Raw genomic sequence first — 25254 nt, 5'->3', positions numbered from 1 at the left:
TCCATGTTTAGTCCTGACTCTGGCACCAGCAGGAGGCCGATCCATGTTTAGTCCTGACTCTGGCACCAGCAGGAGGCCGGTCCATGTTTAGTCCTGACTCTGGCACCAGCAGGAGGCCGGTCCATGTTTAGTCCTGACTCTGGCACCAGTAGGAGGCCGGTCCCTGAGGTCCTCAGAGTCCGAGATGGTTCATATGGCACAAACATGCCCAAGATGTACTTTGGTGCTAGGCCATGGAGAGACTTATACACAATATAAATAATCGACAATTCCTGATTTTCTCCAATAATACACTTAATGACATATACTCTATAAGTTTTGGTATTGCTAAAATATCTCTACACTATGGTACAAAAATGAGTGAGTGTAACGTGTCTGACAACTGTCCTCCTCCCTCACCACATCGGGGCAGAGCTGCAACATGGAGCGATAGAATGTTGCCTTATATAACCTACAATGGAACTCAGATAATCACCATGACTTTTTACATATTTTCTCATGTTCTCTCATTTTTCTCTGGAAGTCTTCCGTTTCAAATCACCGTCGTGCCAAAGTGGAGCTCATAAACGGTTCTCATAAAACCCTCTTCCTGGTGGAAATGACCCTACGAGACCGGCAGCTTTGACTGGAAGTGAGTGTGGTCCTCAGACACTGGTTACCGTCTTACGCCTCTGCTTCCCCCGTTAGTCCAGATGAGCTGGCTAATGGACATCAAGTGCTATAAACATAACTCGCATATGTGTCTTCTTTCATGTGTGGACTTTAAAGCGTCTGGGTGACGTCAGTGCAGTTACTGAGCACCAACAGAGCAGCTGGTCTGGTGCTGCTGCTATATAATCATATATATCATGAGAGAAGGCTTTTAATAGACTAGAGACAAGCTGTAAACAGATATCATTGGTTTAGTATTGTCACACTACTATAATGATAAACTCTATTTCGATGAGGTATATACGGTACTCCATTCTCAACAGCACAAAGACATTTTTCTGTAAGGCTTTGGTTAAGACAAGCTAACAAGGGACCAAGAAACAGTGGTGCTACACATATATTTGGCAAAAACGATATTGTTCTACTATTACTAAGCATAATTGGCTGTCGTGAGTGGCTAAAAATCAATCAATAGACAGTGTGGTGTGGTAAAAACGTCTAAAAGGATTAGGATCTCACACAAAAACTACTGTAAAAGTACAATTGAATAAATCTTCACAATCGTAATAAAATGATCAGTCGACTAATGAAAATGTTGCTCGAAGACAAAGACAGTTGATTTAAGGACTTCTAACCTTGTCTAATCATTCTGGCATGTTTTAGATTTTAAATGTTGATGCTCCTGAATGTGTTAAACATGGCGCTGGATCTTCACTCAACAAAATGAAATGCAAATCTACAGCGCATCCGGCAAATAATGATTTTAATCCATTTTGGAATAATATGGTAACATAACAAAATGTTGAAAAAGTGATGCACTGTAATATTCATCCTAACTCAGTCATTCAGCTCAATTATTTAGAAGCTGGTATAATAATATAACTCACAAACAGCAGATCCTTTGAGACCCGATAAAAACGTAGAATTTGTCTCTGAACTTTCAAATGCCGCGTGACGTGTGGAGAGGACATTATAGGACAAGGAGACTATACCTTTCCTTTTCCTAATCATAATCCTTCTTTCTTCTGCTTAACTCCAGTTCCCTAATCTCTTTATAAAGTTTTGTACTTCCATGTTTTGTCCTTGCTCTAAGTTAGTCTGACTCATTTCATACAGAAGAAGTCAACACTGATTAGTCACATCACATCTTAAAAAATACAACATACAGAATATTGCACAGTAGCTTTGGATGGGAAACAGTCATGAGAACACGTACAGAGCCTTATGCAGACGCCAAGGTTCCATGGACAAATTCAACGTCAGCCTCAAAGATATCTAAATAAACAAACACAAATAGTTGTTGTAGTAGTTAGTGTTGTCATACTAAAATTACAACTCTTAAATATAAAGGCATAGGCTCGACCCTCGATACTGTTTTCAATACCACAATAATAAATACACAGAAATGCCACAAACATGCACATTTATCAACTAGTTACTCAGTTTAACATGTTGTCATTTGTAATCTAATAGGCCCATTTAGGCTCATTGAAAAAGTAGCCCTCGACCCCCCTAAAAATGTCGGTGACTCCTGCAATAGACTGTATGTAATGTACTTTTCAACCCAAAATAATACTTCTTTCTTTATGTTTCAATACAGTATTAAAGTAGATATGATAAAGCTCAAGATCATTCTAAAGCTGTTCAGAAAAGGTTACATTTTGTCCTGTTTGTGACTAGTTTTTAGTTTCAATACTTGTTTCAAAGGAGTATCTAGTTCTGATGCTCGTTTAAGTATCGATTTGTATATTTTCGAAAGTAGTAGTAGTAGTAGCTGGTACGAACAATAGTTGCTTTTTCACCATTTTGAACTAAACCTGGAAGAACACAAATCCACCAGCGTGTCCAGACAACCCAATCCCAATGTGTGATCGCTGTTTACTTTTGCCTAAGAAAATGAACATTATTTATCAGGCTGGTTAGAGCTTTTAATGGCCGTGCGTCACTGTAACGCGGCCGTTGTCCTTTTACTGATGTGATTAGCCAAACCAAAACAACACGAAGCTAATGAGCGCTTTGTGTTACGCGCTGGGTTCAAGATAGACGAGAGAAGCCGCAGAAAGTAGCACCGGGCCACGTGAAGAGTGGGACAGATGCACGGGGGAATTGATACCGCACAGTGTCACGGCCAAATCTATACGAGCCTTTTAATCCAATGAAAAATGAGGAGTAGTGCCGTAACTCTGTTAGAAGTGGCTAATGCAGCCGGGGGAAATGGAGCAGGGGCCAGAGTCGCAGGCCTTCTCCACGTTCGGTGTAAGCGCTAACCCGATTTACCACGAGACCAATATCTGCCTGCGAAAGCCCATCAGGAGTGATTAAATAAACATGACGGACAGGTTTTGGAAAGCATTATAAAGCGTGACATCAGGCTGACATGCGGCGATCACGATATCTCATGCGCATTTACGACGCTGCTCATCTGACGCCGTCATTTGGATGTGAAAGAAGTGATAAAGGAAACGGTTTGTGGGGAATGAGTCGTGTTGTCAGCGGTGGAATGTCCATCGACAACCAATAGTCAAAAGTATATCAAAGGTAAACAAAAGGGCCATGGGAAATAGTGATATTTGTCTTGAGCCAATAACAAATATTTCCCTAGACCAACACTTGGAAATCTATAGCAAGGTCCACAAATGGAAGTCAAATTATAGTTAAATTCACAAATTAACTACCATATTTTCTGGACTATAAGTCGCACCAGCCAGAAGAAAAAAAACATATATAAGTCACACTGGAGTATGAAATGCGGTTGCAAGTGTGACAATAACAATTAATATCACATATAAGTCGCTCCGGAGTATAAGTATAAAGTATAAATATAAGTATAAGTCGCACCCTGGCCAAAACTATGAAAAACGGTGCAACTTATAGTCCCGAAAATACGGTATTGCCCAATATGTCGGGATCAGAAAAGGTTGAACGATGAACAAAATTCACAAACATTGGAAGTTGCTTTGGTGATTCGGTGCAACATATAAAATGAACAATAGTAAAACAGCATATATATTATTGTTCATTGTTTTATGTTGCACCGAATCACCAAAGCAACTTCCAATGTTTGTGAATTTTGTTCATCGGCAACTGATATATTGGGCAATAGTTAATTTGTGAACTTAACTATTAACAAAATGAACTATTGCCAAATATATCAGGGAATTTGACCAATAAATATATGTGAGAACATCCTCCGACATCCCATCTACTGATATTAGCCCTGATATATCTCCCAGAACAATCTTGCTGCTGGATATGTACATATTAGATCAGATAATACTTTTGTGTGAACGCTGACCCAATGTGTTCACCAAAGATGAGGCCCATCATTAAAGTGTCATTGTGTAGAATCCACTATACAATACTATATATACTATACTGACCTCGGCCATAAAGGGCCACTGTACTTTTCTCATGGTTCCCAAACTTTTCAGACCATGACCTTTTAAATAACCATGAAACAGACTCAGGTCCCCCACAACAACATTTAAAACCACTTAGAATTGGGTTTAATTGTGTTTATATTAGTAGTTTATTGTGTTATCTGACCCGATTTCTATGAAAAAAAAGCTTAAATACAGTGTCATCATTTTAACATGACTTCTTGAAATCATCTCGCGACCCCCGGCACATGCTTTACGACCCCGACCCCCGCTTTGGGAACCACTGCCCTAAGGAAGCATTACGTTTGTTACATAAAAGTGGAACGTGCAGAAATGCAGGCTTTGTGTCCACATGGTTTCCATCTGTGGTCAGACGGCAGATCCACGCAGACCCATCCTCATCCACGTAACTAATGCGTTCTGAATTAGTGCAATCAGGGAGAGACTTACGCCTCCTTAAAGGTTTAGAAAAATGACACACTCATCATTTTTGTGATGTGAATGCAGCGCCCCACCAGTCAACGTGGATTACGCCTCAGATCGGACAGTCTTTACGTGCCGCGTGCAGAGGAGTTCGAGCATGTACCTGTGTCAGAGACGGTGTTAGGTTTCTGACTGTAATGATTTGTGGTTTGGAGAGAACAGTCTGGGTCTCTGTGTGCTCACGTCTACACCCAAATCATCCTCTACACTTTGTTTTTCTCCTGTATATATTACAATTGTGACAGTTTGCGATGATAAACATGTTAAAGTCTGGGCACAAACTGCTGATGTCATTGATCCAGTCAGGTCAACAAGATTATCTTAAAAGTACAGTATACAGTCGTTTGCAGTTTGTTTTATTGTTGTATAGTATAGTTTAACTTCAATTACAGATATTATTCCCCTATCCCATCCTGGCTTTATGTTACATTTAACTACTGAATGAATAACCCCAAAAATATTTTCTTTGGTGGGCAAATCTATTCATGTTTTGTATGTTAAATAATATGTATATTGTCTTCAGTTATTGTGTTTTGGGTTTAGACTGGTTTGGGCTCACATTCATCTTTTAACTCAGCGTCCGGAGATCGATTCCCAGCTCTGACAATTTGCTGAATTTCCTCCCTGCTCTCCTCCCCATTCCATGCAACGTTGTCCCATAGGTAAAAATATCCTTTAAAATAAAAAGGTGAAATGTGTTTTACATTAACATTATCAAGAGTGGGAGGAAGTGTGTAACAACATATAGACCTCGTCTGTGTCGCAGCTTCTTTTTTAGCTTGTTTTTGAGTTATCGCTAGAGGTGAAAAGTATGATTACGTTGATTCAGAGCAGATGCAAACAAAAGCCTATCTTGAGGATAATGTTGCACTGGGGGTGTTGATGTGGACACTTTCCAACAACAGCCGCGCGTCCACTTATCCCGTCCTCCCGCCTCGGCCCTTCTGCACTCCTCGGTGATTAATTAGGAAAGTGAGTAGAATTAGTCTATCAGCAGGCTCGGGGAGAGGATGAAAATATTTACAGAGCTCCCAGGAAGACTTTTCATTACGCGATCACTTGTGGCCTGGTGCCTCCTGTATTTACGTGCGCAGGGAGTCGCTCTACTCTTCAGGCTAAAGTTGAGGCGCGTGCTAACTTTGTTTCATGCCATAAAGCAGGGGTGGGCAATTATTTTCTTCCGAGGGCCATATCCGAATCCAGGCAAGTAGCGGAGGGCCGGCCCGCGATCATTGGTGTGACAAAAAAAAATCCCAAAAACTTAAATATCAATTAAAATCACTTTTCTGTCAAATATAGGCTATTTGAATCTAATATTTAATTAATTTCACTTCATATTTATTAAGGATACAAGGGTAGACAGATGCCTAAGGGCAAAAAAGGAAAAAATGTTTGTTTGGCGGGCCGGATTATAAATACAAACGGGCCACATATAGCCCGCGGGCCGTAGTTTGCCCATCCTTGCCATAAAGCGACCGAGGAATATGAAGGAAATTGAATTCTAGCGATAAGTACACGCAGACACGGGAAAGGTCGCCCAATTCCAAATCAAACAATGCAAAACCCTGTAGAGACATTCCCACTCTAAACATGAACCGGCTTCTTCCTCTCAGGGGTAATATCGTCAGCCGCACAATCTTGGGAAATGGCGAGCGTCAGTCTTTTTCTTGCTAATGTTTCACACATAGCTGTACGTTGATTGGCATGAGCCTCCCCGCTGCTGTGTTATTTCCTCTAGGCTGTGCTCCTCCTCCCATCCACTCCAGCTCTCCCAGCGGGGGGCGGCTGACCCTCGAAACACACACAACGAGCACCCATGGGGCACCGAATGTCTCTGTGATTATCGGGGGAAAATAAGAAACAACAGGCAGCTCATAACCAATTTGGAAGCCTCCGATCCATAATAATAATACGATCAAAACGAACGCAAGTATTCCACGGCGTTCAAATGAACAAGTGTAAAGCAATGAGGTTGTATTTCAAACAGCAAATTACAAAGAGAATGCAGCCGCTATAGGGAGAGGAATATGTACTGTGGACATACAGTGTACTGGATTTGTACATAATCAAGCCTCAGATTGTGAAAGTTAACGCTTGCTCTATAGAATATTGTCAGAACAAGTACATTTGCTGCATGGGTTCATATATAAATGTACTATTATAAGTAAGATGGGGAAATATGTCAATCCAAAAGGCAAGTTGCCATTTCCTGAAACTTTTCCCTCTGACCCTGAATCCTGACTTCCAAAGACTGTTGGGTCAGTGTAAGACCACATTTCATTTCAACAGAAAGTCCAGACACATGTTCCAAGCAAGGCCACGGCAACAAGAGCGACGGGACAGAACAGACCAGTACAGAACAAGCAGCCTCAAGTTTGTCCTGTTAAATGAAGCTGCAGATACATCCATTCATAATTCCATTGATTCATAATTCCATCGATTCATAATTCCATCCATTCATAATTCCATTGATTCATAATTCCATCGATTCATAATTCCATCGATTCATAATTCCATCGATTCATAATTCCAAATGAGAGGTCTGAAATAGTTGTCAGGTGCAGTCGTGGTTCTCAAACTACTCACAGACCACTTGAAGTGGTTCTGAAGATACTTCTACAGGTCATTTCCTGATTTAATGCCAGTTAACATAATCCAACGTGTTCAGTTCTTAATTTGCTGATACCCTGATTCCAATGAGACAAAAGGATATTTCAGTAAATCAGCAATAATGTGTCCCAAACTGATCCAAAGGTATATTATTGTGATTTATTCACCACATAATTAAGGGACAGCACTGTATAAATAAAAGATTGAAATACCCAAACGATGGCAAGTTATGACAATATTGGACTGGCCTAACCCTGAACTGATACATGATCCAGTACACGAGAGTACACGTGAGTACACATCAGTACACATCAGTACACGTCAGTACACGTCAGTACACGAGAGTACACGTGAGTACACATCAGTACACATCAGTACACGTCAGTACACGTCAGTACACGAGAATACACGTGAGTACACATCAGTACACGTCAGTACACGTCAGTACACGTCAGTACACATCAGTACACGTGAGTACACGTCAGTACACGTGAGTACACGTCAGTAAACGTCAGTACACATCAGTACACTTCAGTACACATCAGTACACGTCAGTACACGTCAGTACACGTCAGTACACATCAGTACACGTCAGTACACGTCAGTACACGTGAGTACACGTCAGTACACGTCAGTACACGTCAGTACACGTCAGTACACATCAGTACACTTCAGTAAACGTCAGTACACGTCAGTACACGTGAGTACACGTCAGTACACGTCAGTACACGTCAGTACACGTCAGTACACGTCAGTACACGTCAGTACACGTCAGTACACATCAGTACACTTCAGTAAACGTCAGTACACGTCAGTACACGTCAGTACACGTCAGTACACGTCAGTACACATCAGTACACTTCAGTACACGTCAGTACACGTCAGTACACGTCAGTACACGTCAGTACACGTCAGTACACATCAGTACACTTCAGTAAACGTCAGTACACGTCAGTATACGTCAGTACACATCAGTACACGTCAGTAAACGTCAGTACACTTCACTAAACGTCAGTACACGTCAGTACACGTCAGTACACGTCAGTAAACGTCAGTACACATCAGTACACGTCAGTACACATCAGTACACGTCAGTAAACGTCAGTACACATCAGTACACATAAGTACGCATAAGTACACATAAGTACACATAAGTACACGTCAGTACACGTCAGTAAACGTCAGTACACATCAGTACACATAAGTACACATAAGTAAAAATCAGTACACGTCAGTAAACGTCAGTACACGTCAGTACACGTCAGTACACGTCAGTACACATCAGTACACGTCAGTACACGTAAGTACACGTCAGTACACGTCAGTACACGTCAGTACACGTCAGTACACGTCAGTACACATCAGTACACGTCAGTACACGTAAGTACACGTCAGTACACGTAAGTACACGTCAGTACACGTCAGTACACATCAGTACACGTCAGTACACGTAAGTACACGTCAGTACACGTAAGTACACGTCAGTACACGTCAGTACACGTCAGTACACATCAGTACACGTCAGTACACGTAAGTACACGTCAGTACACGTAAGTACACGTAAGTACACGTCAGTACACGTCAGTACACGTCAGTACACGTCAGTACACGTCAGTACACATCAGTACACGTCAGTACACGTAAGTACACGTCAGTACACGTCAGTACACGTCAGTACACGTCAGTACACATCAGTACACGTCAGTACACGTAAGTACACGTCAGTACACGTAAGTACACGTCAGTACACGTCAGTACACGTCAGTACACGTAAGTACACGTCAGTACACGTCAGTACACGTCAGTACACGTCAGTACACATCAGTACACGTCAGTACACGTAAGTACACGTCAGTACACGTCAGTACACGTCAGTACACGTCAGTACACGTCAGTACACGTAAGTACACGTCAGTACACGTCAGTACACGTCAGTACACGTCAGTACACATCAGTACACGTCAGTACACGTAAGTACACGTCAGTACACGTAAGTACACGTCAGTACACGTCAGTACATGTCAGTACATGTCATGAGGAGTCATGATAGTGATAGTTCTGTGTGGTAAATAAGGTCCCATAGCACATCAGAACAAACCCTTAACTATGAGCTCAGACAGGACTATAGTGCTATTATCTTCAGAGAAGAATACACTTCTCTTACCGCTGCAGCGTCAGACTTCATCAAGCTTCTTGGATGAGAGGCAAAATGCCTTGCCCACTAGAGTCTGAAACCTATTGTTACAATGGCTCTCGCCTGAAAGGCGCCAAATGATTTCCTAAATATGTCACAATACACAAGACACTGTAAAGACTGTCTAACAAAAGCTGTTATGTTATTATGTTTTGTATTCGTCATTTTAGAGAAAATGGGCCCAAGACACTGTGACTTTGTGTTGGTTAAAGTCCCTGTAAGATTGCCTCCACTTAGAGTCATCGTGGTTATGATCCTCCAGGGATGAAAAAGGGTTTGTACAACTGCAATCCCACAGTAAAGTTTGAATTTAGCACTGAACACATTGCTCCGGAATATTTCCTTTTAAGACTTAATCTGATGGTTATGTTTTTATAGAATTATTATTGAGGTATGAGGTTTTTAACCAAGAAGTTACCAATAGTAACAGAGCCATGGGAAAATATCATTCTATCTTTTCTCGACACTGATTTAACATCATCAGTCGGAGACTATATTAGGCATTGAAACAAAACTGAAAAATATATACGTACAGTATGTCCCTGTACATGGTCGGCCTGAGAGAGCCTGGGGAATACTTTGTTTTGAAATGGCTCGTATATAAGAGTATTTGTTTGTCATGAGGCAGTTTGTGAGTGAGTGTCCTTCAAACACATCTGTCACAGACTATAGCACTGTTTGTTTGTTAGTTTGGACAGAGAATATGAGAATATGAGCACACATCACCAGCATGGAGTCCCCGGAGGACTCACTGTATACGGTCTGCAGGGCCTCAGGCCTATTGACTCAGCTGAGTCCAAACTCCCCAAGTACCTTTACAACCCAGGGGCCAATACTGAGGTACTGTACATAGTCATACCATATGGATTCCCACATGTGCAACTTGTAAAATGGGCCAATATTATTACTCTGTGTGGAATACAAGATGTTACATGTGCAACATGTTATTAGAGAAATGTTTTAAATTTAGTTCTTTCTGTGATCATGGTTCCTGACAAACATGTGACCACAACACAGAGGCCAGGGGTGAGAAAGACAACACAGAGTTGTTCACATGCTGTTTACCAAAGGAAAGCCTGGCTGGGATAGGAACAGGCTTAGGACCCTGAGTGAGACGCACACGCATACACACTCACACACATACACACACTCACATGCACACACACACGCACACACACACACACACTCACATGCACACACACACTCACATGCACACACACACACACACACTCACATGCACACACACACACTCACATGCACACACACGCACACACACACTCACATGCACACACACTCACATGCACACACACACACACGCACATTCACATGCACACACACACTCACATGCACACACACACACACACACACACTCACATGCACACACACACACACACACACTCACATGCACACACACACACACGCACATTCACATGCACACACACGCGCGCACACACGCACACACATGCACACACACACTCACATGCACACACACACTCACATGCACACACACACACACACACACACACACTCACATGCACACACACACACACGCACATTCACATGCACACACACACACGCACACACATGCACACACACACTCACATGCACACACACACTCACACACACACACACACACACACATACACACTCACACAGACAGACAGGCAGAGCAGGACTAAAATAAACTATGAAAACTATTAGCAATATCATAGCGACAAAAAAACCCAGCTCAAATATATTTATGAGTTTACCTTCATGTAACGTGTGTCTGAGATATCTCAATTGACACAACAAATGTTTTAAATAAAAGAAACACATCCTGAGGAGCTACACTCACTTCCGCGCTTGGAGGCAACATTACCTCCTCCTCTTCCATTAGCTCATATTATAAAGCTCCTCCGGCTGAAAGATTGTACCTTTAGGACGCTGCACAGAAGCGTGACTAACCCGTTCCATGACATCTCTAATGCTTCATCTCTGTCTTGTAATGGTTCAAAGTGCTATTCTCCCCCATCACACTCAGGATTTTCTCATCCCTCCCCTTTTAGTCCATTTACAACCTTGGGGAGCAGACCTAAACAATGTGCTGCTCCGAGGGGCCCACCACTGCCCTTTCCCCCAATCTGCGGACACATCCTGTTTGTGGAGCACACTTGTTTTCTTTGACATATCTGTATGTGGTTCCGATCAGGAGGAGTGTGCTGTCCACATCGTTTTACATGGTCCCACTGAACCAAAGGTCACTGGTTTCCATGATGCTCCGATGGATTTAAACCGTGAAGGGAGAGTCCATCAGATCTCTGCATCATAGGCCTCGTATAGTGGCAACTGACGGTCCTTTCCTTTCATCCTCCTCCACACAAACACCATTTTGACTGCGGCGACAACACTAACAAGGCCTATGCAGTGTAGGAGCAGTAAATATTTTTGGAGCCTTGACGGCACAGAAGGGTGCATGGGTTGTCCTTGACACCTCCACAACAAACAGAGAAAATAAAAGCCTTGTTAAAGTCACGTTGGACGAGTCCCAAGTGGGCCATCCCAGAGTGACTGATGTGGTCAAAGACGGCAAAGAAGCCAAAGAAAACATTTAATACGTTTAGTTTCAGCTTGTTCTGTCTCCTGATTCAAACTGGACCAGAGAGTTTTCACTTTTCTCCACATTTCTGCACCTGTGTCACTATCAAACAATTTAATCTTTGGGAAATATTGACGAGAGCTGTTTCTAATGTAGGGGCACCAACCGCAAAGCAGATAGAGTTTGATCAGATACTGATAAAAATACAAAGTTTATTTTTTGTTGTTGTGTTTCTTTTTTAATGTTTTTTATTGCAATTGAATGTATAAAAAACATGACAATGGATGAAACAAATTGCGCCGACGATTAAGGATGGTTCAGACCTCACATTGGACAAACAACAAAAATGGGGGGGAAATTACGTTGGGTCTTGATTTGAAAAGGGACAAATTTAGTGAGACTTTAGACTAAAAGGGACGTTTGGTTTGATTTGTTTATGCCTTAACTTTACTTTATTTTTCGTTGTATTTCTAATGTTTTTGTACAACTTTCTCTCTGGTCTGGTTTTGTTTTGATGTATTAAATGTAACTTATGAAAAATAAATGTGGAGGAAAACCTTCAATTTCCAGGTGACTTTCCACTTCGTTCCAAGACCCACAGTGACTTTAACAGAAGGACGTTCAGTTTAACAGAGGATCAACTGGGCTTATGAATAACTCCAAAGTTTAGCTGAAAGAAAGGGGCCCCCGAACAGCATTTGGCGCGGGGCCTCCCCACAGCCAGACTGGTGGTGATGACAGTTATTTAATCACGTTCAAAACAGCCTAAAAACAAACTTTGATCGCCGCAAAGTCTGTTGTTGAACTGCGCCCTTTTAACAAATTTTGTCAATGCGTAACGATTTTTGTGAAGTCCATTTTGTTATCCATTAACTGTGTGAAAGCGATGTTAAGACAACGTTGTAGCTCAAAACAGACGGTAAGAAAGCCTTGGACCTTGTGAGGTGCGTCTGTCATCCCAGTGCCCTCCTCGTGGGTGATGCTTCGGGACTGTTCAGGTATGTCGGCCTATTACGCGCACATTACGCAACCAAAGGCACTATTAAGCCTCGGAACATTTGCAAGACGCATTATTAAATGTCAAACCAAGTGCACTGTGGGAAATGGGCCAACAGAACTGCAAACAACACAAGATTATTTTACGTGTCTTTTTTGTGAGCTTCGATGTGTTTTACATTTATGTGCAAAACAGCGTAAAACAACTCATAATTATTGAAATACTTGACCACAGTTTAGACTGTTAGTTTAGACAGTTTTAGAGTGCTCATCCCCAGAGAGGTTTCACATGAAGGACCAGCATTTTTTGGCAATTCCATTTAAGGTAAAGTTACACAACGTCCTGCCAATGGATATGTCAAATACAGGTGTAACTTACACCAATGTCCAAAAGCACATGGGACGACTGCAGTAATGAGGTCCACCTGGATGTTCCTGCTTTGTTATGCAATTAAAATGCATTTCAGATGGAGTGGACGAGTCTTGCAAACATAGAAAACGGTATGTTCTACAACGTTTTTGTAACAACTCACTGAATTGTCCAATTGTAGCGTTATTTGTCCCTTTAGGCCCATTTTTCAGCCACAGCTTCTGTCCAGGAGCAGCACCCAAGGACCTTACTCCTGATTATGGGTCAGTATTAAGAAGTTAATATGAAGGATTATTATGGTTTGGGGTTGTTCTTCTCCCTGCAAAGAACAAGCAAACCCCACACACACAAGTCTCTCAACCACTCTTCATTTTGTGTAATGATGGAAAGGGTTAAACGTTCACATTCTTCCTCAAGTGAAAGCCAAACAACACTGTTTACACATGTCAGGATTCTTAATTTAGGGTTTATGATTATGACATATCATAGAAACATTGCAAACTATTGCAGTAATAGTAATACTGTTGTTGTCTTGACTCATGGGTCATTATCGCCTGTTCCAATAGTAGATCAATGGTGAGTCCTGATGCCCATGTCCCATGTTCGATGGTCAAAGGTGTGTCACTGGAGCTCACAGAGGATTGTCTTTCTGGAGCAGGTGCTGTGGGGGTTGGGATTTGACATTTTGTGCTGTTTTGCTCATCATTCCTCTCCGTGATCTCTGCTACCAGTAATTACTCCAGTCATCAATTCATTCTAATAAAGCTTAACTGCTAACACGGCTAATCCGGTTAGCCTGATTCGATTAGCAGGAACATTGACCACTATCACACCTCCAGGGTGTAATAAGCGATTGTGCTGCAGACATGTCCTTTTACTGGCCTCCACAGCTCATTGCTGATGGATTACAGCAGACTTGATAGATTATACTTACTTTTGGCTTTTTCTTTGATTATAACAGATTCATAGATGTTGCACAATTTGCATTATTAAACAATCTGTTTTTTGTAGCACAAATGAAGTCCATTCCTGACAAATGAAGTTAACTTTGGCATCAGGCCACTCCAAACAAAGACCACAGAGCGCATCTAAAAAGGTACAGGAGATGTTATTTTTCATTGTTGCTGCAGATGTTCATATTTAAATCATCATGTGTTTCTGCTTTTACGTGACTGCTGTAAGTCAGTTTGTGGAGAGCGGCGTTGCAACAACATCCTGTCCCGGAGTTATTTGTTATGTGTAAAATAGTGCAGGACTGATGCTTAACTCGCTCTTCACTTCCTGATGGGTCTCTTGGGTCAGATACAGACAGATTAAAATCTGGGGACAGTGAGGCAGCGATGTGCTGTGACAGGATAGGTTCCGTAGGTCTTTCCTTCCTGCTGCTGTCAGACTTTATAACAAAAACTGTTAGTACTGAACACTCGCAATACTGACCTAACCTAATACTGATGTGCAATTCTGTCATATGTGCAATTGCTGTTGGAATTCATGTCCAATTACTGTGAAATTCATGTGCAATCTATGTGCTGTCGTGACACACATTCATGTGCAATTACTGTCGGGATCACATGCAATGGTATTTATTTATTTATTTGTCTATGGGAGTTTTTATTTATTTATAGGAGATCTTCTACTGAAAGTGTTTTTCAGACTTCCTATAAGTGATCTGTTCTTCTGTATCTACCTCTGTATCTACCTGCGTTGCACCAATGAAATTTCCCCATGTGGGACAATAAAGGAATATCTTATCTTATCTTATCTTAACTCCCAATGCATGGTTCTTATCATTCAGAGTAATAGAGGATATAACAGATTAGATCACAAGCCCTGGAGGTGTAAATGGCTCTGGGTGTGATGTTCTCGAAAAGCAGGCCTTCCCAAAAACGAGCAATGAGATCACTGCCTGTTGCATGGTATTTTTACTTAGTACAAATACGGTGTGTACCTGTTGACCCGACGTGACCTTTTGAAGCAGCGCTCTATTCAAAGCTCAGTGAATGTGATCGGTTTTCAATGAGCATGTTACACCTGAGTGAGCAAAAGCCGCCAAACAAGACCCCGCTCAGCCCCAAGTGTTTGTTTTTCCTTTCTTTTCTTGTTTGTCCAGAACCCAGGGGCCAGCTTTTTACACCGGCCACAATGAAACTCGCAGGATGACAGTCGGACCACACCATCCGTCACTATCCATCTCAGTGGCAGTTGAAATCACAGCCCTGGACCGCGGTGTGGGGGAGAGGCGAGCCCGTTCTCAACACCTGTCATGACCTGTCGAAAGAGAAGAATAGTGAGAGACAAATATCTTTAGCACGGACCTGTTCCTGAGGCGGGGTCACGGCGGCAAACATTAGAAACACTTTTATACGCCATTGTATTCAAATGTTCTATTCTAAATTTTATTTTATTCTATTTTATTCTATTTTATTCTATTTTATTCTATTTTTATCTTTATTTATTTTCCCCCTCCATTCTTTATTAGGAAATGAGAGGTTTTGTCAATAGGAGTTTTTCTTCATAAGAGTTCTTCTATCTATCTTCCTCTGTATCTACCTGCGTTGCAACAATGAAATTTCCCCATGTGTGGACAATAAAGGAATATCTTATCTGATCTTATCTTAAATAAAGTAGTTGCATTAGTAGCTGTAAGTTTAGTCACCAAGTACCCCACATCCTCAGTAAAATCATGTCTGTGCCCACTCAATAACATGTAGAATGTTCCAGAAGAATGGAGCTAAGCATAGTGCTCCCATTTGACTGAGCCCTTGATACCAACTAATGGAAGTGACGGGTAAGTTTGCAGCTGCTATTAATAAAGTGTTGACAGGGCCGGCCACAATCAGACAGGGGAATATTCCTTTTATGCAGCCACACGACTCAGTCTTTGAGACACAACGGTTTTAAAGCAGGAATATAAATATACTTACAGAGAGTTTGTACAACGTGTGGCTCCTGTAATAACGCGGCACCTCTGCTTATGAAGAAGAGGGATGTTTTCAGATGCAGATGGAGGTAGAGTTGCAAAAATGTGCTTGAATAATAGTAGGCCGATACAGTTACTTTAAGATTATATTGCTCAAGTAGAATTACAATGTAGTACAAAGTAATGACGAGTAATGAAGAGTAAAAAAGTATTTGGGGCAACTATATACGAGGAAGAGGACGTACCATCGGATTTATAATTGAAGTGAATGAAATTGCAAGGATAAAACAGGAAATAATGTGCAAAATGTAGTATTTTGAAAGGATTGACCACAACACATGATGTAATTGTATCTAAAGGATCGGTGCAAAAAACACAAAAGTAATATTGAGTTGCAGTGTTACGTTTATTGTGAAAATAATTTATTCAATTATTCACACATAAACTAAAGTGAAATCCTTCATTCTAATACATTACCGTTCCAATAGCATGATAGAAGCTTTATGAAATCAAACTTTCTGATAGCAAAAGTTATTGTGATATAAACAGCCACAAAAGCACAATACATTTTGAGTAAAGATTTGAAGTGACTTAATTTAAGCTTCTAAAATAGTCACAATTATTCATTTTTAGCTCTGGTTTTTAGATTATGGATTACTAACTGAATAATCTTGACATCCCTAATTGCAGACTCGCTTACAGTAGAAAAAGAACCAAAACTGTTGCTCAGGTACAATTCATCAAAGTTACTCAAGTAGCAAATGCACCTAAATGTTCCACACCTCTGACCAGACGTGACGTACAACAGCAGGACTCTGTGTCTCTGTGACAAATTAAAGAAGACCCGAACCCGATGAGGACACGGGAATTATTGTGCAACGTGCTGTTTATGTTTGTGCCCTGTAGAGGCTGCTGGACCAGAGCCAGGCAGAAATGGATAATGTGCGGGCGACTCATTATTCTGTGTGTGTGTGTGTGTGTCTGTGTCTGTGCCTGTGTGTCTGTGTGTGTGTGTGTGTGTGTGTCTGTGTCTGTGCCTGTGTGTGTGTGTGTGTGTGTGTGTGTGTCTGTGTCTGTGTCTGTGTCTGTGCCTGTGTGTGTGTGTGTGTGTGTGTGTGTGTGTGTGTGTGTGTGTCTGTGTGTGTCTGTGTCTGTGTCTGTGTGTGTGTGTGTGTGTGTGTGTCTGTGTCTGTGTCTGTGTCTGTGTCTGTGCCTGTGTGTGTGTGTGTGTGTGTGTGTGTGTCTGTGTCTGTGTCTGTGTCTGTGCCTGTGTGTGTGTGTGTGTGTGTGTGTGTGTGTGTCTGTGTCTGTGTCTGTGTCTGTGCCTGTGTGTGTGTGTGTGTCTGTGTCTGTGTCTGTGCCTGTGTGTGTGTGTGTGTGTGTGTGTGTGTGTGTGTGTGTGTGTGTGTGTGTGTGTGTGTGTGTGTGTGTGTGTCTGTGTCTGTGTCTGTGCCTGTGTGTGTGTGTGTGTGTGTGTGCGTGTGCGTGTGTGTGTGTGTGCGCTGTAGCAGAGTGAAGGAGGGGGCTGAGGCTGCGTTTGTGTGTCAGACGTACTCCTGCTCGTCTCGCTCCACCACTTAAGTTGGATTCGGAGCGGTCAGTGGCACAGCAGAGGTGGACGTCCTATCGCTGCCTGACCAAAGAAGCCACTGCCTTTCGGTTCTGCTACTCGGGTAAGAGCTCGCACGACACGCACTTTGAATAACTTTTAACAGTACTTTTTGAGTCATTCGGATGGATCGAAATGGATGTGTATTGTTCATGTATAATAGCAACATTATGCGTGTTCATGCTCTCCTGTATCGGAGGAAGAGTGTAACTTGAAGTCACCTGTTGCACGTTGTAATTGTTCAGTTCACTTTCTGTTTGAATGACAAGCCAAGAAACGTATACAGAACTACAATAAATAAACATTAACCTCGTAAAATCTTCACTTATGAGACATGTAATCCTTGCATAAACAAAGCATGGGGTATGGAAGTAGAAAAGACATATAGTGACTTTAGAAATGAAAAGAAAACATGGTGCGTTTAGGGCATGAAATTGTCTAATCCTGTTCAAACGGTCTTTCCCATCATGCTGCTGTGGTTTTTGATCGAGTTTATGGATTATGCTCTGCTTTGAATGCATCTCAAATGGCATTACAGGAGATAACATGTGCTTTCAGAGGCTGGCTCTGCTTTATTTTCAACTGACATCAAAATTAACAGACTGGTAAACAAAACATACAGACAGTCTTCATTCTGGGGCCAATTTTTCCATTAGCCGCAAACAGAAGTCCTGTCCCGTCCACCCAGGGCTTGGCTAATAGATTATGTGACACTGATATTTTGATTTTGGGCCCAAGAATAAGGCAGTTTGACATATAAGAACGATGTAAAGACCTATATTTGCTTCTGTTGCATCATTTATTGACAATACTTCACGGGGAACTTTAGACACTGGAGGGGGGGAGATGGTAGAATAGACAACATTGCTCAATACACCTGCGCTCCACAAGTGTCGAAATGTCTTCTGTGCGTAGACGACTGAAGTCAGAAGACAGGAAAAGGGCTCCTGAACAACAGAGGAAGCAGATGTTGACTTAGAGGATCAGAAGGAGGCGCGATGTGAAGACAGTGGTGCAGTGGTGACCGGGGCCCCGTGCGTCCGCCATGATAGAACTTGATAATGGGCACTTGTATAAATGATTAACTCCATCAAGCTGAGATTTAGTGGAGCGCTCCGAGGGCAGCCAGATGGTGGTGCTCCTGTCGGGACACTCGCCATGAAGTGAGGATAGTTCCGTTGGCGAGAATTCCAGACACTCACCCCTCGCCGAGTTTGACCTCCTCCTCCCTTTTTTTTTGGGATTTGAATGTTAAAAAGGCAAAAAATAAGGGTGCTTTTTTAAGAAATTCCCATGATCTTGGAAACAGAACATGAAATGTGATAAGAATTGGAATGCTGTTTATTCAGTGTCAATTAGGAGAAGGATTTGAATGATATTTATGGTTACGTTTCCATTTAGAGGACGAAACGTTGGCAGCGCTCACTTGCCACTTTGATTAGATGGAGTTCATGTAGTTTAATAGTGAAGTAAGTGTAAATGTGTAAATGTGACGAGGAAGAACCAGCTCTATTCAGCACAGAACAAGTCATCATTATTGGAAATATGTATATTTGTAACATGTGCGTGATACATTTGATTTGGATTATTCGTATGGGGAAAAAAACAGTTGAGAGTCATTATCTCTTTTTCATTAGTGCACAATATTAGGATTGCAAACTCACGGTAATTACACAAAACAGAATTCACAGAAGATTGTAGTAATAATACTGGTAATACTAATACGAATATGAATATAATTTAATAATCTTGCAAAATAAAACTGATGCTTGCAATATTTTCTTTTTTTTTCATTTTTTTCATAACAAAACAAACAAACAAACAAACAAAAAAGAACAATCAAAACAAACAGGACCAAGGAAAAAACCCAAAATAGACACATTTGAAAAAATAAACAAGAAAAATAAGGCATCCTGAGTAAAGAAATGTTAAAGCACACAAGGTTTAAATTATGAGATTTTTTCAAAGTGGACCGTTTTCAAGTTGAATTTGTGAGTGAGTTTTTGATATTCCGTTTGTCAGTTCTGATGTGGGTCCAGTCCTTTATCATCTGTGCAGTTTTTTTGTGATTGCCTTTTTCCCAGAAATATGATCCAAAGGAATCAATTTACTTAACTTAATACTTTACTTTTAATATATATTTTTCTTTTAATTTGTTTGAACTTTAATTTGTTTTAAGTTTAAGTTTAAAAAATAGAAATAAAACATTGGAGAGGGGGTGTCCTAGGAGTCCACATTTTGTTCTCCATTTCCTGTGTATCAGTTCATCATGGTGTGTATCATGGTGTTGCTTGTAATAATTTCAAGTTGCAAAACATTTACTCAAGTTTAATTGCATTTATTCTAGTAGTTTATTGTGTTATTGACTTTCACAAAATATATCTTCTAAGTCATCTCGCGACCCCCAGCTCCGGCTCTCGCGACCCCCAGGGAGTCCTGACCCCTTCTTTGGGAACCACTGTCTTATAATAATAATAATAATAATCAAGAACTAGACCAAAATCATAACTTAAGTTTGAAAAATTAAAATATTACTTATATTACTTATTACTTATTTGACACACTTGGGCGTACTCATATGCCTGACAGGCAAAGGTACACTATATATGTCCATTACCTCCTTGTCTCCATGGAGATGTAATTGCTTAGTTCGACAGTATGGCATTAAACGTATGAAGCTTTCATTTACTCTACTAATGGTGTTGTTTTTTTTTGCTCAAAAGTACCTTGAAATACATGTATTCTTACTGTGAGCAGGCTTGCCTCTCCACAGATCTGTCCTGTAACTGAGCCCTTGTCGAGCTGCAATGATAGACACATTTAATGCCATACTGTGGAACAAAGCAGACAAAGCAACACCATCTCCATGGAGACAAGCAGACGGCTGACCCTCTACCACAAACGTTACACAGTGCTTCTTATTAAATCTGTACAATTATACAAGAAAGTCATAAATTGCACTACTTTCTTTGCAGCTTAAACACACACAGATTAGCACTGCTTTTTATATATATGACATACACAACGATTTAGGGCAATTATTTTCTTCCAGAATCATAATGACTGACACACGACACACAGCGTATCATATAATGTAGACACAAGGGGGATTTGTCCAGATCTTATGAAGTCCTTGCTCTGTCTTTGTTGTAAAAATGTTGCAGAACTTCCTTTTTACTTATTTTTACCCTTCTTTGTATGCATTGGAGTGTTTGCAAATAGCGTGGCGGCCGGAGTGCATTGTCCGGGAGGAAGCAGCTTTGCTCGTGGGCCTTGTGAAGCCTGTGTTTACCTTCCTGCCGGTGGTCACTCAGGGTTTATGGTTGTCATTCAGCCATGCACCCATATCACTCTCACTCACACCACACTCAGGTAATAGACCCACTTCCGAGACTTGTGTTTGTGCCACCTAAGCTTTATTATGGGGTGTGCTTACATACAGGAGCATACACTGAGCAATAAGCCACTCTGTTTGTATTGACTCCCCCGCTTACGTCCCTCTGCCCTCACGGAAAAATACTGCTGCTTTAAATGTCAACTAACCCAATTATAGCGAAAGGCAATCCCTGTCATATTTTTCTAACTGTTATTTTATCTCTTCTTAATCCTTGTAAAATGGCATGTCTCTCCCAGACGGATCAAATGTATAGCCAACTATGAAAATCATTAGCGTATAGGAAAAAGACATGTCAGGAGAATCCCGGCTCTGACATCTGCATTGGTGCTTTGCAGTAGTTACTATGCCAGGCTGCACAACACTGATATTTCATGATTCTGTTGCCCTTGGCAGCCACGCACCGTATACACGCTCCGGTCACCACATCTGCAACAGATATGCTTGTTTCTTTAGCACTCACGGGGTTTTTCAAAGAATTCATACAGAAACCTGGTGGAAAATGGGGTAATCTTTCAGTGGGAGATAAAGTGGCTGAGCAGCTCAGACAGTCTAATGCCCACCAGAGCCCAGGAGGAATGCACTGAATTAATAGTCATTTCTAAAAGTTCCTCCAGTTAACAAATTTATATTTCATTACAAACTATCAACAGTGTTCTATAATGAAAACATTGTATGTTCAGTTCATCTGACATGAAAATACTGAAGAAAGTGCGCCATCTTGTGGCACAAAAAAAAGACACCAGTGTTCATTCCTGCATCTCTCTTTGTTTGACCTACACCTGCTCTGATGCACATCTTATCACATAGTTATAGGCCTATTATATTATAAATATAGAGTTTTGCATTGTATTAATCTTGTTGGTTAAAAAGTAAAAAATAGTTCTACATTTTCTATAACATATGTCATTTTATTTTTTTATTTTTTTTAATACAAGCAATAGCACTATGTGGTATGATAAATAACAGTTGTTTTGTATGGATGTTGTTTTGTAAGGATGACAAGTGAAGCGCTTGGTCCTGGTGTAGGAGGTTAGGGCTTCAGTCATTCAGTCACAGAAAGTGTCTGAGTTGAATATTAAAATGGTAATGCACATGATTCTCTGAGCTGAAAGTCCAAGGAACTTCCTTTACTTCAGGTCCCAACTTTAATAACGTCATCTCGATTAAGTCTACCATGAATAAATCCTACTTAGCTGCCGTAATAATTGCAATAAAGGCTTGTGCTAATATTATTACATTAACAGAGCTAATGAGGCTCCTCTGGTAGACTCCCAAAAAGAGACAGAGCTCTTTTTTAACCCGGCTCGTCTGTTACAAATGAAGCACAAACTGCCCTGAGGCCTATTTTCTGCAGTAGCATGCAGGTTTGATTTTCTCACAGAGCAAAGTTTCCATGGAGCAGAATCCCTGCTGTCGTGTTTGTTTAGGTGTGTGCTGATTAGAAGTTCTCATGCTGGGTACAATGTATCTCTGCTCACCCAGGGTTTGAAACGTGACATGTCTTTTACAGTGACTGGAGCCTAAACCCACTCTCTCTACTACCTCTGTTTAATGGCGTTGTTATCCAAGCTTGCACTTTGCCAGGCACTCTTCATTAACACAGGTCATAACACAAGGCATAACGGTTCTCCTTCCGGGTGCTCACGGTCCACCCAGATGGACGGGCCATTTGACAAAAACACTGTACCGTTTTACTGTTGCCGTTTATTAGCCCAGAGAGCTTTTAAAGGAGGAGGCAGAATGCAGAGTGTCAGAGTAATGTTTTAAGGAGCATTTCTGGAATATTGAATAACATACAACATCTGTTTTTAATGGCAGCTTATTTTACAAAAATAACATAAAGCGTCAGGATGGCTTTAATGTCTGCGTCTTTAATGAGCTAGTGTAGGGTGAGCACTTTGATGGGTGCTCGTGTGGATTAGCGTTTATGGGCCGTGCCACTGCTAATGAAGGTTCTTCCCTGAGATTGCATGTGACATTTTGGTTCTATTTCTTTTATAGGAGTAACCCGGGCCCTCGCCCAAGGCCTGCACCAGTCAGCGCAGACGCACCCTGCTGACAGGGCCTCCTTATTACTCCTTATCCGACTCTACAACAAGATGGAGAACGTAACCTCAGGAGCAGAAAGTAACGGGATAAACCTGACATGTGGAATGTCGGGAAATCATGACTTCATCTTCACCTTGGTGCCAATCGTCTACGGTTTCAACTTTATTATTGGCATTGTAGGAAATAGCATGGTGGTGGCTATCATATATTGTTACATGAAACTCAAGACTGTGGCCTACATCTTTGTGCTCAACCTGGCCATTTCTGACCTCACTTTTCTCATCACTCTTCCTATGTGGGCCACTATGACTGCCACGGGCTACCGCTGGCCCTTTGGAGGATTTCTGTGCAAAGCCACTGCAGCCATGGCCATCTTTAATCTTTACACAAGCATCTTCTTCCTCACCGCACTCAGCATTGACCGCTACCTGGCCATTGTCCACCCAGTGAGGTCGCGGCGGTTCCGCACAGTGCTGTATGCACGCATCACTTGTGTGCTCATCTGGCTGTTCTCTCTACTGCTCAGTGTGCCCACTGCACTCACCAGAGACATCCACAACATCAAGAACCAGAACCTGACCGTGTGTGGCACCTGGCACCCCACAGAGGACAGTGGCCAGAGACTGGAGCAGGTGCTGCTGGCCATCAGCCTGATGAAGAGCCTGCTGGGCTTCCTGGTGCCCTTCATCATCATCATCACATGCTACTGCCTGATTGGCAGAGCTCTGCTCGGGGCCAGGCACATCCAGAAGAGCTCCCACTCCCGGGACGATGAGGTGCTGCGCATGCTGGCCGCCGCTGTCCTGGCCTTCTTTGTGTGCTGGGTGCCCCACCAGATATTCGCCTTCATGCAGCTCCTGACCCAGCTCAAAATGCTCAACAACTGTCGCATTCTGGACATCATTGACACGGCCATGCCCTTTACCATCTGCATCGCCTACTTCAACAGTTGTGTTAATCCCATTGTGTACGGATTTGTTGGACGCAACTTCCGTAAAAACCTGGTGCGTCTCCTGCACTGTGCACCCACTAATGTCCACGGAGCTCACCCCAGCATCAGCTCCAAGATGAGTGCTCTGTCCTTCAGAGCTTCAGAGGCTCTCAGCCTGACAGCCAAACATAAGACTTCATCTGACATTAAATGATGAAGTTTTACCTCTCCTCACTCTGCCGTGTATGTGATAAAGAGGTGGGGAAGATTCGGTTTTAAAGCCTCAACTGTAATGCCAAGCACTGACCCTTCTGAGTGACTGCGCCAGGCATTTACTACAGCGTACAATGTTTTTGTTCTCTGTAATTTGTGCCATTCAGCGGAAACACTACAAGTCACTTTAATGCTGGGAAATGTTCTCCTCTAAGCCTAATGTAAACCCTAACTCCATTTACAGTAGCTTACAGTGCAGTGTTTGATCAAAAGAACATGAATAAACCTGTTGGCGTGCACGTGCAGCGTTACTTGATAGCACCATTTGTAGTTTAGTGATGATATAATCATTGTGCACAATTGTAAACCATGTCCAAATATGTAACAAAAATGGCAATTTGTCATACAATCATGAAGCATTCCCACTCAGGCAGTTCTGTATAAATGTGTTTGTCAAGTGCATAGTTTAAAGTTTAAACAGTATATATATATACATATATATATATATATATATATATATATATATATATATATATATATATATATATATATATATATATATATATATATATATATATATATATATATATATATATATATATATATATGATGTGAAGGATATTTTAATGTTATTTTATATGTATAAAAATACAGATTAAATAGAATCCATTGTCACATGTAAATAGGGTTAAATTGATGTTTTTTATGTGGTGGCTGTATTTTTGTGCTATTTAAATATGTTGAAAATGTTTTCTTTCTTTTTTTCTACTCTCAAGTGTACAATTGAAAAGGGTATAAATGTATCAATAAAATGCCAATGCAGAATATGAATTGTGGTATATGTTGTTTTTAATGATTTAAGTTAATTTCCTA

The 25254-nt window shown here is 41.4% G+C and overlaps 2 protein-coding genes across 2 annotated transcripts in view; both read left to right on the top strand.

Annotated features, from left to right (window-relative positions):
• agtr1b (angiotensin II receptor, type 1b) overlaps positions 1-24853 on the top strand; it is a 92504-nt gene extending 67651 nt beyond the window's left edge. Inside the window, exons 2-3 of the mRNA XM_072450912.1 lie at positions 17691-17855; positions 23190-24853. Coding sequence (XP_072307013.1) covers positions 23288-24382 — 1095 coding nt within the window. The 5' untranslated portion in view covers positions 17691-17855; positions 23190-23287 and the 3' untranslated portion in view covers positions 24383-24853. The remainder of the gene's footprint in view (positions 1-17690; positions 17856-23189) is intronic.
• The window catches only part of gyg1b (glycogenin 1b), a 213020-nt gene that overhangs the window by 174884 nt on the left and 12882 nt on the right, over positions 1-25254 (top strand). The window lies entirely within an intron of this gene.

Source organism: Eucyclogobius newberryi, unplaced genomic scaffold (genome assembly GCF_026437365.1).
Source record: "Eucyclogobius newberryi isolate DKJ021-1_F unplaced genomic scaffold, fEucNew1.0.hap1 SCAF_18, whole genome shotgun sequence".
Classification (NCBI taxonomy): Eukaryota; Metazoa; Chordata; class Actinopteri; order Gobiiformes; family Gobiidae; genus Eucyclogobius; species Eucyclogobius newberryi.
Note: the sequence above shows the minus strand (reverse complement) of the source record. Positions and strands in the feature narration are given on the sequence as shown.